The sequence below is a fragment of the Oncorhynchus mykiss genome, unplaced genomic scaffold (genome assembly GCF_013265735.2).
Source record: "Oncorhynchus mykiss isolate Arlee unplaced genomic scaffold, USDA_OmykA_1.1 un_scaffold_191, whole genome shotgun sequence".
NCBI classification, from domain to species: Eukaryota; Metazoa; Chordata; class Actinopteri; order Salmoniformes; family Salmonidae; genus Oncorhynchus; species Oncorhynchus mykiss.
In genome coordinates, this window is record NW_023493677.1 from 195,774 (window position 1) to 207,317 (window position 11,544).

The 11,544-nt window shown below is 43.7% G+C and overlaps 1 protein-coding gene across 10 annotated transcripts in view; it reads right to left on the reverse strand.

Annotated features, from left to right (window-relative positions):
• LOC118947720 overlaps positions 1-11,544 on the reverse strand; it is a 38,926-nt gene that overhangs the window by 26,084 nt on the left and 1,298 nt on the right. Inside the window, exons 1-3 of one of the 10 annotated variants that reach the window (XM_036972754.1) lie at positions 6,984-7,232; positions 2,521-2,683; positions 1,987-2,091 (exon numbers count right to left, since the gene is read on the reverse strand). In XM_036972754.1, the coding sequence (XP_036828649.1) occupies positions 1,987-2,091; positions 2,521-2,676 (261 nt within the window). In that variant the 5' untranslated portion in view covers positions 2,677-2,683; positions 6,984-7,232. Of the gene's footprint in view, positions 1-1,986; positions 2,092-2,520; positions 2,684-6,259; positions 6,398-6,583; positions 7,233-11,544 lie in introns of those variants that run through there. The other 9 variants (XM_036972756.1, XM_036972760.1, XM_036972761.1 and 6 more) reach the window with 9 other exon arrangements.

Genomic DNA, 11,544 nt, shown 5'->3' on the forward strand with positions numbered 1-11,544 from the left:
GAGTTGTAGTAGGTACAGTAGTGTTGTAGTAGGTACAGTAGTGTTGTAGTAGGTACAGTAGTGTTGTAGTAGGTACAGTAGTGTTGTAGTAGCTACTCACTGTGTAGTAGGTACAGTAGTGTTGGAGTAGGTACAGTAGTTTTGGAGTAGGTACAGTAGTGTTGTAGTAGCTACTCACTGTGTAGTAGGTACAGTAGTGTTGTAGTAGGTACAGTAGTGTTGGAGTAGGTACAGGAGTATTGTAGTATGTACAGTAGTGTTGTAGTAGCTACTCACTGTGTAGTAGGGACAGTAGTGTTGGAGTAAGTACAGTAGTTTTGGAGTAGGTACAGTAGTGTTGTAGTAGATACAGTAGTGTTGGAGTAGGCACAGTAGTGTTGGAGTAGGTACAGTAGTGTTGGAGTAGGTACAGTAGTGTTGGAGTAGGTACAGGAGTGTTGTAGTAGGTACAGGAGTATTGTAGTAGGTACAGTAGTGTTGGAGTAGGTACAGTAGTGTTGGAGTAGGTACTCACTGTGTAGTAGGTACAGGAGTGTTGTAGTAGGTACAGTAGTGTTGTAGTAGCTACTCACTGTGTAGTAGGGACAGTAGTGTTGTAGTAGGTACAGTAGTGTTGGAGTAGGTACTCGCTGTGTAGTAGGGACAGTAGTGTTGTAGTAGGTACAGTAGTGTTGGAGTAGGTACAGTAGTGTTGTAGTAGGCACAGTAGTGTTGGAGTAAGTACAGTAGTGTTGGAGTAGGTACAGTAGTGTTGTAGTAGGTACAGTAGTGTTGTAGTAGGTACAGTAGTGTTGTAGTAGCTACTCACTGTGTAGTAGGTACAGTAGTGTTGTAGTAGGTACAGTAGTGTTGGAGTAGGTACAGTAGTGTTGTAGTAGGTACAGTAGTGTTGTAGTAGGTACAGTAGTGTTGTAGTAGGTACAGTAGTGTTGTAGTAGCTACTCACTGTGGAGTAGGTACAGTAGTGTTGTAGTAGGTACAGTAGTGTTGTAGTAGGTACAGTAGTGTTGTAGTAGGTACAGTGGTGTTGTAGTAGGTACAGTAGTGTTGTAGTAGGTACAGTAGTGTTGTAGTAGGTACAGTAGTGTTGTAGTAGCTACTCACTGTGTAGTAGGTACAGTAGTGTTGTAGTAGGTACAGTAGTGTTGTAGTAGGTACAGTAGTGTTGTAGTAGGCACAGTAGTGTTGGAGTAGGTACAGTAGTGTTGTAGTAGGTACAGTAGTGTTGTAGTAGGTACAGTAGTGTTGTAGTAGCTACTCACTGTGTAGTAGGTACAGTGGTGTTGTAGTAGGTACAGTAGTGTTGTAGTAGGTACAGTAGTGTTGTAGTAGGTACAGTAGTGTTGTAGTAGCTACTCACTGTGTAGTAGGTACAGTGGTGTTGTAGTAGGTACAGTAGTGTTGTAGTAGGTACAGTAGTGTTGTAGTAGGTACAGTAGTGTTGGAGTAGGCACAGTAGTGTTGTAGTAGGTACAGTAGTGTTGTAGTAGGTACAGTAGTGTTGTAGTAGGTACAGTAGTGTTGTAGTAGGTACAGTAGTGTTGTAGTAGCTACTCACTGTGTAGTAGGTACAGTAGTGTTGTAGTAGGTACAGTAGTGTTGTAGTAGCTACTCACTGTGTAGTAGGTACAGTAGTGTTGTAGTAGGTACAGTAGTGTTGTAGTAGCTACTCACTGTGTAGTAGGTACAGTAGTGTTGTAGTAGGTACAGTAGTGTTGTAGTAGGTACAGTAGTGTTGTAGTAGGTACAGTAGTGTTGTAGTAGGTACAGTAGTGTTGTAGTAGCTACTCACTGTGTAGTAGGGACAGTAGTGTTGTAGTAGGTACAGTAGTGTTGTAGTAGCTACTCACTGTGTAGTAGGGACAGTAGTGTTGTAGTAGGTACAGTAGTGTTGTAGTAGCTACTCACTGTGTAGTAGGGACAGTAGTGTTGTAGTAGGTACAGTAGTGTTGGAGTAGGTACAGGAGTGTTGTAGTAGCTACTCACTCTGAGCCCCTCTGGGTCCTGTGTAGTAGAGAGAGAGTAGTTGGACACCTTGGGCCCGTCACAATCTGGTCTCTCATAGAAAATCAGCTGACCACTCCCATCCTGCTGGACAAATACAACTTCAGTCCAAAGCATGTGTGTGTGTTTACGTGTGTGTGTTGGGGGGGGGTGTTTATGTGTGTGTTGGGGGTGTGTTTACGTGTGTGTGTGTTGTGTGGTGTGTTGAGTGTGGGGGGTGTGTGTGGGATGTGTGTGTGGTGTGGTGTGGTGTGGTGTGTGTGGGGGATGTGTGTGTGTGGTGTGGTGTGGTGTGTGGGATGTGTGTGTGTGGTGTGTGTGTGTGTGTGGTGTGGTGTGGTGTGGTGTGTGTGTGTGTGTGTGTGGGATGTGTGTGTGTGGTGTGGTGTGGTGTGGTGTGGTGTGTGTGTGTGTGTGGGATGTGTGTGTGTGTGGGATGTGTGTGTGTGGTGTGGTGTGGTGTGGTGTGGTGTGGTGTGGTGTGTGTGTGTGTGTGGGATGTGTGTGTGTGTGTACCATCAGGTTACGTAGTTTAAGCCGTCCGGTGCTGCAGTTGAAGAACGTGTCCTGCTGGCGGATTACTGTTCCCTCTGATTGGCTTAGCTGGCTGGCTCTCTCCGCCAATCGTGTCGCATTGCTCACCCTCGCCTTGATCTCCACGTTAGACGGCATCTCTGATCTGTACCGAGTTAGGGGTTGTGTTAGGGTTGTGTGAGGGTTGTGTTAGAGTTGTGTGAGGGTTGTGTTAGCGTTGTGTGAGGGTTGTGTTAGCGTTGTGTGAGGGTTGTGTTAGAGTTGTGTGAGGGTTGTGTGAGGGTTGTGTGAGGGTTGTGTGAGCGTTGTGTGAGGGTTAGAGTGGTAGATGTTTATATCATATCCATTAAATAAATACATTGAACGTGAGCTTCTCAATGCTGGACAGTGCACACCTCCCTCCTCAGAATCAAAACACAGACAGTGTACATTCAAGGCATCCCAATATGTATCTGAATAATACCATAACTACTATACTAACTATACTAACCTCTACGGTGGTTCTGGCTAACCCCTACGGTGGTTCTGGCTAACCCTTACGGTGGTTCTGGCTTGGTTCTGGCTAACACCTACGGTGGTTCTGGCTAACCCCTATGGTGGTTCTGGCTTGGTTCTGGCTAACCCCTACGGTGGTTCTGGCTAACCCCTACGGTGGTTCTGGCTAACCCCTATGGTGGTTCTGGCTAACCCCTACGGTGGTTCTGGCTTGGTTCTGGCTAACCCCTACGGTGGTTCTGGCTTGGCTCTGGCTAACCCCTACGGTGGTTCTGGCTTGGTTCTGGCTAACCCCTACGGTGGTTCTGGCTTGGTTCTGGCTAACCCCTACGGTGGTTCTGGCTAACCCCTACGGTGGTTCTGGCTAACCCCTACGGTGGTTCTGGCTTGGTTCTGGCTTGGTTCTGGCTAACCCCTACGGTGGTTCTGGCTTGGTTCTGGCTAACCCCTACGGTGGTTCTGGCTTGGTTCTGGCTAACCCCTACGGTGGTTCTGGCTAACCCCTACGGTGGTTCTGGCTTGGTTCTGGCTAACCCCTACGGTGGTTCTGGCTTGGCTCTGGCTAACCCCTACGGTGGTTCTGGCTTGGTTCTGGCTAACCCCTACGGTGGTTCTGGCTTGGTTCTGGCTAACCCCTACGGTGGTTCTGGCTTGGTTCTGGCTAACCCCTACGGTGGTTCTGGCTAACCCCTACGGTGGTTCTGGCTTGGTTCTGGCTAACCCCTACGGTGGTTCTAGCTTGGCTCTGGCTAACCCCTACGGTGGTTCTGGCTTGGTTCTGGCTAACCCCTACGGTGGTTCTGGCTTGGTTCTGGCTAACCCCTACGGTGGTTCTGGCTAACCCCTACGGTGGTTCTGGCTTGGTTCTGGCTAACCCCTACGGTCCTAATTGGGATGCCGCTTTTTCCCTCCATTTTTCTCTGACCTCAATGCAACACTTCCCGACCTTAACTCATCATTTGAAACTGGGCGGAGATTTCAATTGCGTGTTCCATCCAAGTCTAGACAGATCTAGACCGAAGCCCAACCATGTCATTTCAAAATCAGACGCAGTCATCAAGTCATTTCTAGAATCCTATAATTTGTCTGATCCATGGAGGAGCAATCCCACTTCTAAACTGTACTCTGTTTTCCCCCCAGTTCACCGCTCATACTCTAGGGTTGACTTGTTTCCTCCAATTCACCGCTCATACTCTAGGGTTGACTTGTTTCCTCCAGTCCACAGCTCATACTCTAGGGTTGACTTGTTTCCTCCAGTCCACAGCTCATACTCTAGGGTTGACTTGTTTCCTCCAGTCCACAGCTCATACTCTAGGGTTGACTTGTTTCCTCCAATTCACCGCTCATACTCTAGGGTTGACTTGTTTCCTCCAGTCCACAGCTCATACTCTAGGGTTGACTTGTTTCCTCCAGTCCACAGCTCATACTCTAGGGTTGACTTGTTTCCTCCAGTCCACAGCTCATACTCTAGGGTTGACTTGTTTCCTCCAATTCACCGCTCATACTCTAGGGTTGACTTGTTTCCTCCAGTCCACAGCTCATACTCTAGGGTTGACTTGTTTCCTCCAGTTCACCGCTCATACTCTAGGGTTGACTTGTTTCCTCCAGTCCACAGCTCATACTCTAGGGTTGACTTGTTTCCTCCAGTCCACAGCTCATACTCTAGGGTTGACTTGTTTCCTCCAGTTCACCGCTCATACTCTAGGGTTGACTTGTTTCCTCCAGTCCACAGCTCATACTCTAGGGTTGACTTGTTTCCTCCAGTCCACAGCTCATACTCTAGGATTGACTCTGTACCGTAACACCCTGTATATAGCCTCCACATTGACTCTGTACCGGTACCCCCTGTATATAGCCTCCATATTAACTCTGTACCGGTACCCCCTGTATATAGCCTCCACATTGACTCTGTGCCGGTACCACCTGTATATAGCCTCCATATTGACTCTGTGCCGGTACCCCCTGTATATAGCCTCTACATTGACTCTGTGCCGGTACCCCCTGTATATAGCCTCCATATTGACTCTGTACCGTAACACCCTGTATATAGCCTCCATATTGACTCTCTACCGGTACCCCCTGTATATATGATGAAAATTACAGGCCTCTCATCTTTTTAAGTTGCACAATTGGTGGCTGACTAAATACTTTTTTTGCCCCACTGTATATTGTTGTTCAGTGTCCATAACCTGTAGTGGGTGAAATACACGCAATTCAATCAGGGCCGGTCTATGCCGTTCTGCCGACCTAGGAGGGACTAAACTGGCAACAAAATGCGCTCACTGCAAAACTAGAATAGTCCCAGGAACCAAATGACATTGACATGACAGAAAATACATATTTTCCAGATGTTGAAGTTTAGGCTCTGAATAAAAGGTGAAGACATCATTTACAGGACATTGAAAAGGAGTCTTTTCCAGATGTTGAAGTTTAGGCTCTGAATAAAAGGTGAAGACATCATTTACAGGACATTGAAAAGGAGTCTTTTCCAGATGTTGAAGTTTAGGCTCTGAATAAAAGGTGAAGACATCATTTACAGGACATTGAAAAGGAGTCTTTTCCAGATGTTGAAGTTTAGGCTCTGAATAAAAGGTGAAGACATCATTTACAGGACATTGAAAAGGAGTCTTTTCCAGATGTTGAAGTTTAGGCTCTGAATAAAAGGTGAAGACATCATTTACAGGACATTGAAAAGGAGTCTTTTCCAGATGTTGAAGTTTAGGCTCTGAATAAAAGGTGAAGACATCATTTACAGGACATTGAAAAGGAGTCTTTTCCAGATGTTGAAGTTTAGGCTCTGAATAAAAGGTGAAGACATAATTTACAGGACATTGAAAAGGAGTCATTTCCAGATGTTGAAATCAGGTTCATTTTCAGTTCTGAATGTAAGTCTATAAATGACATATTTTCAACATTTGTTTGTGCCAAATCAGGGATTATCCAGACCGCTCCAAATCTGAACCAAACAGACATCTATGATTGGTTCAGATTTTTGTCCAGACTGGAGCAAAAACCAATGTCTGTGGATGTGGAACTTAAGGCAGGTCCAGACTACACCAAAAGAAGACATCCAAAAGACATTGGAGTATGTCCATGCTTACTGGGGTGTAGCCTACAGTGTTGCCTGACATGTCATTTTATAAATGCATATCTGTTGTAAGCCTACCGCCTGTAAAACACCAGCAACAAAAATAGAGGTCTGGACAGGACCAAAAAAATACGTTACCTCGTGCTTCCTGGGGTGTAGCCTACCATGTCGGCCTCAATGCCATTTTATGAATGCCAATCCATGTGGTAGGCCACCATTTGTAAAACAGGGACTAATCAACGTGTCTATTTATGCTCTGAATGTCAGCTACCCAACTTTATCAGGAGCTATCTTGAGCCTATTTAGCGTTACTTCTCCAACAATACTCTGGAGGAGCGCGGCTGCGTTACGTCTCCAACAATACTCTGGAGAGGAGCGCGGCTGCGTTACGTCTCCAACAATACTCTGGAGAGGAGCGCTGGGAGTGGACATTACTTATCACAAAGAGGTATCAACGCTCACCTAAAAAGCCAATATGCCACTGGTTGAAAGAAACTGCCACTGGTTTTGGGCATTTGGAGGTGCGTCTTGGTCAGTTAAGCTCAGAAAATGCCGCGGTGAATAAAATGAATGGTGAACTTCTCGATGTGGCACAAAACACACACCTAACGTGAAGGGAAGTGGTGAGCAAAGTGCCTGCAGGAGGGCAGCTACGTTACAGACAGCCTGCTAGTATGTACTGTAGCTAGATAGCCTAACATTGCACCACTCGGTAGATAAACTCTTTCAGCTGAATAATATTTCCATCAAAAAAGGCTCGCTAGCAACACGATGTTTGAATACACTATCACAAGTACATGAAGTTGTACTTATTCTAAACGTTTATACCATATGTACATTTCCCCCACCGGGGAACACATACCTGGAAACTCCCGCCGCTGACTTGAAGGTACTGCAGCCAGGCTAGAGCAATACATGACAGAGCAGTCGATACTCACACTATGGATATGGAAAAAATAACTAAAACTAATGAAAGGATTTAGGTGAAATACACAAGACAATATTAATACCCGCTATGCCTATGAATCTGATAGTGATTACATTACTCCAGCCTCACATCATGGGGAGGACACTGTGTTATTGTTTCTACTGCCGATTGTCGCTTTGAGGTGCATGTCGCCCCCTACTGTGCTGGAGTGTGTGGCCGATCACGGTTTACATTAACTTGACATTGACATAGAAGAAATACAAACCTACATTCTCCTACCTTACTCTGCACTACTTGTAAACCAACCCCTTGAATCACACTGTGCTCTATATTTGGACTTTTATTTGACAAGCTTTCAAGCCTCACTGTATATTTGACAGTTTAGTGTGACTTTTATTTATTTTGAGTTTTTTTGCCTCCCCTGTTTTTACCAGCAAAGGGCATATGGGAAACGGGAGCGAGAGGAAAAATAAAAATAAACTTTTTTGTTTTAAGGTTGTTTAAGCATCCAATCAACAACATCAACCTTAGCACCTAGCTGGAAAGACAACAATGTACTTTACTGTGTTTCAATAGTGGTCTTGTTTCAGAAATCTTTCTAATTCTTTTGAACGTGTACTGAACGGATATTTGTGTTGTAATTGATTTATTTTATTTTTTATTTTTATTAACAACAAATCAATACATAAAGCACATGAGGGAACACAAGCATACATAGATTACAAACAATGGACAATCGAGCTAGGGGCAGGGCTGGGGGCGGGGCTAGGGGGTACAATATCACATTACAATTACACAAGGACCTTAATAAGGAACATACATATACTTACAATTCTAAGATCTTTTTTGTTAGTAGAGCATTTAACCGTCTTAAAATACAGTTCAGTACATTTCATTTTGTTGGCTACGAAAATGTGGTTTTCTGTTTGTACATTTACATTTGTGTATATGAAATTTGGCCAAAAGAATAATGAAATTAATTACATAAAAATGTTTCAGCTTATTTATATCGTATGTAAAGAATCCAAACAGTACATCTCTCCACAATAGTGTAAAATCTTCATAAATGTGTTCAATTATAAATCTACTGATGTCTTGCCACAGTTTTCTTACATGAATACAATGCCCAAAAAGATGCAACACTGTTTCTGGGTGGTCATTACAAAAGGAGCAATTTGAGTTGATGTTTTCCTTAAACTTCTTCATATAGTGGTTGGCAGGATAATATTTATGAATAATTTTAAAGGAAACTTCCTTAGTTTTGTTAACAAGTAGGTATGTGTGTGGCAACATCCCCAAAAAATTCCAACAGATATTATCAATAAATCCATTCCAATAAGGCATGACATTTAGATACAACATCCTGCTGAAACAAGGTTCGTATCGCTCTGTTGTTGAATGGACCAAAAGAGAAACAAATCTTTCCTACTGATTCAACAGGGTCAATAGAAGGTAGGCTCTGATGGTCAGGTCTTGACCCGTTCCTGAATAACATAGCAACACCTGAGGGAATGGCATCTAAAACAATGGCAACATCTTTAGGTGTTACAGGGACCTTGTAAAGGGATAATAATTCCTTATAACTGAGTAAAAGACCCTCTGCATTTACCAGTTGGCACCAATAGGATATTATTTCGGAACCAATAATCTAAAAACAAAGAAGTATTTTTATACAGTATATCCCGATTATTCCATATATAATATCTGTGTGGAGAAAAATTGTGTTTATAAATTAAGGACCATGACAAGAAAGCCTGCCTGTTAAATACTAAGACCAGGGCGTGACACTGCCGATGAAAAGCAGAACGTTTCACTGGAACTTTGTAAATACTTCATTGCAAAACAACATGAAATTAAGGCCACCAAAAGTAGAGAAGACATGATGAGCCATAAAATTCCAGATAGAAGTGGGTCTTCTTAGGAATTGTTTTATCCAACTGATCTTAAAAGTATTATTTAAAGTAGTAAAGTCCAGACAATTCAGTCCACCATTCTCATAAGTGTTCATTACAACAGTTTTCCTAATGTAATGGGTATGGTTTCTCCAAAGAAAGTTGAAAAGCATCTGGTCTATCTCCTTGCTTATTTTACTGTCACGATATAAAGATAGAGCACCATATGTTAGTCTAGAGAAACCTTCAGCCTTGGTTATTAGGACTCTACCTTTTAAAGATAAGTCCCTCTGTAGCCATTGATTTAGCTATTTCTGGGGGGGTTAATACGAGGGTTAAAATTTAGTAAGCCTCTAGACTTCTGATCATTTGTAATGGTTATGCCTAAATATGTAAGTTCTTCTTTTACTGGAATACCCTAATATGAAGGTGTCACACAATCTTTAACAGCTATGAGTTCACATTTGTTAATGTTAGGATATAGACCAGACGCTTTGGAAAAGCATTGTATCACATTGATCGATATGGGAATTTGGTTAACGTCTTTCAGAAAAAGTGTAGTATCATCAGCCAGCTGGCTTATAATAATTTTTTTACCAGCTATGGAAATACTTTGTACAGGACTATTATTTAAAGAATTTGCAAGAAGTTGGGTGATTAATAAAAACAGGTACGGAGAGATAGGACAACCTTGCCGAATTCCTCTTTTTACTCAAATCTAGGTGAGGTGCCATATTTCAATTTGATAGAGCTGTTACCATTTTCATAGAGTCTTAATAGCCTTACAGAAAAAAATCCCCAAAGCCAAGTCTCTCAAGGGAGTGGAAGAGAAACTGATGCTCTACTGATGCCCTCCTGAAATATTAAAGCAGGAAGCACCAGTGACTTAGTCAATAAGAAGTGGTCAGATGATGCAGATGCTAAGCTACAAGACTGTTTTGCTAGCACAGACTGGAATACGTTCCGGGATTCATCCAATGGCATTGAGGAGTATACCACCTCAGTCATCGGCTTCATCAATAAGTGCATCAACGACGTTGCACCCACAGTGACCGTACGTACATATCCCAACCAGAAGCCATGGCAACATCCGCATCGAGCTAAAGGCTAGAGCTGCCGCTTTCAAGGAGCGAGAGACTAATCCAGACGCTTACAAGAAATCCCACTATGCCGTCAGACGAACCATCAAACAGGCAAAGAGTCAATACAGGATTAAGAATGAATCCTACTACACCGGCTCTGACGCTCGTCGGATGTGGCAGGGCTTGAAAACTATTAGCTGATTGTGGACTACAGGAAAAGGCGGGCTGAACAGGCCCACATTAACATCGACAAGGCTGTAGTGAAGCGGGTTGAGAGTTTCAAGTTCCTTGGTGTCCACATCACCAACGAACTATCATGGTCCAAACACACCAAGACAGTCGTGAAGATGACACGACAAAACCTATTCCACCTCAGGAGACTAAAAAGATTTGGCATGGGTCCCCAGATCCTCAAAAGGTCCTACAGCTGCACCATTGAGAGCAACCTGACCGGTTGCATCACCACCTGGTATGGCAATTGCTCGGCATCTGACAGTAAGGCGCTACAGAGGGTAGTGTGATGTACTGGGCCATTCGCTGTGGCCAAGATTTCTGCCATCCAGGACCTATATAATAGGCGGTGTCAGAGGAAAGCCCATACAATTGTTAGAGACTCCAGACTCCAAGTTATAGACTGTTTTCTCTGCTTCCGCACGGCAAGTGGTACCGAAGCACCAAGTCTAGGACAAAAAGGCTCCTCAACAGCTTCTACCCCCAAGCCATAAGACTCTTGAACAATTAATAAAATCGCCACCGGACAATTTACATTGACCCCCCCCCCCCTGTACATTGCTGCTACTCGCTGTTTATTATCTATACATAGTCTCTTCACACCCACCTACATGTACAAATTACCTCCACTAACCTGTATCCCCAGACACCGACTCGGTACCGGTGCCCCCTGATATATAGCCTCCACACTAAATCAGTACCATTGCCCCCTGTATATAACCTCATTAGTAGCCCCCTGTATATAACCTCATCAGGTGCCCCCTGTATATAACCTCATTAGGTGCCCCCTGTGTATGACCTCATCAGGTGCCCCCTGTATATAACCTCATTAGCCCCCCCCCCCCACGTATATAGCCTCATTAGGAGCCCCCTGTATATAACCTCACTGGGCCCCCTGTATATGACCTCATTAGGAGCCCCCTGTATATGACCTCATTAGAAGCCCCCTGTATATGACCTCATTAGGAGCCCCCTGTATATAACCTCATTAGTAGCCCCCTGTATATAACCTCATTAGGAGCCGCCTGTATATAACCTCATTAGGAGCCCCCTGTATATAATATAGAGGATCTCTACTACACAACAGAACCAACTGAATGTCTAACTATAACTAACTATAGAGGATCTCTACTACACAACAGAACCAACTGAATGTCTAACTATAACTAACTATAGAGGAGCTCTACTACACAACATAACCAACTGAATGTCTAACTATAACTAACTATAGAGGAGCTCTACTACACAACAGAACCAACTAAATGTCTAACTATAACTAACTATAGAGGA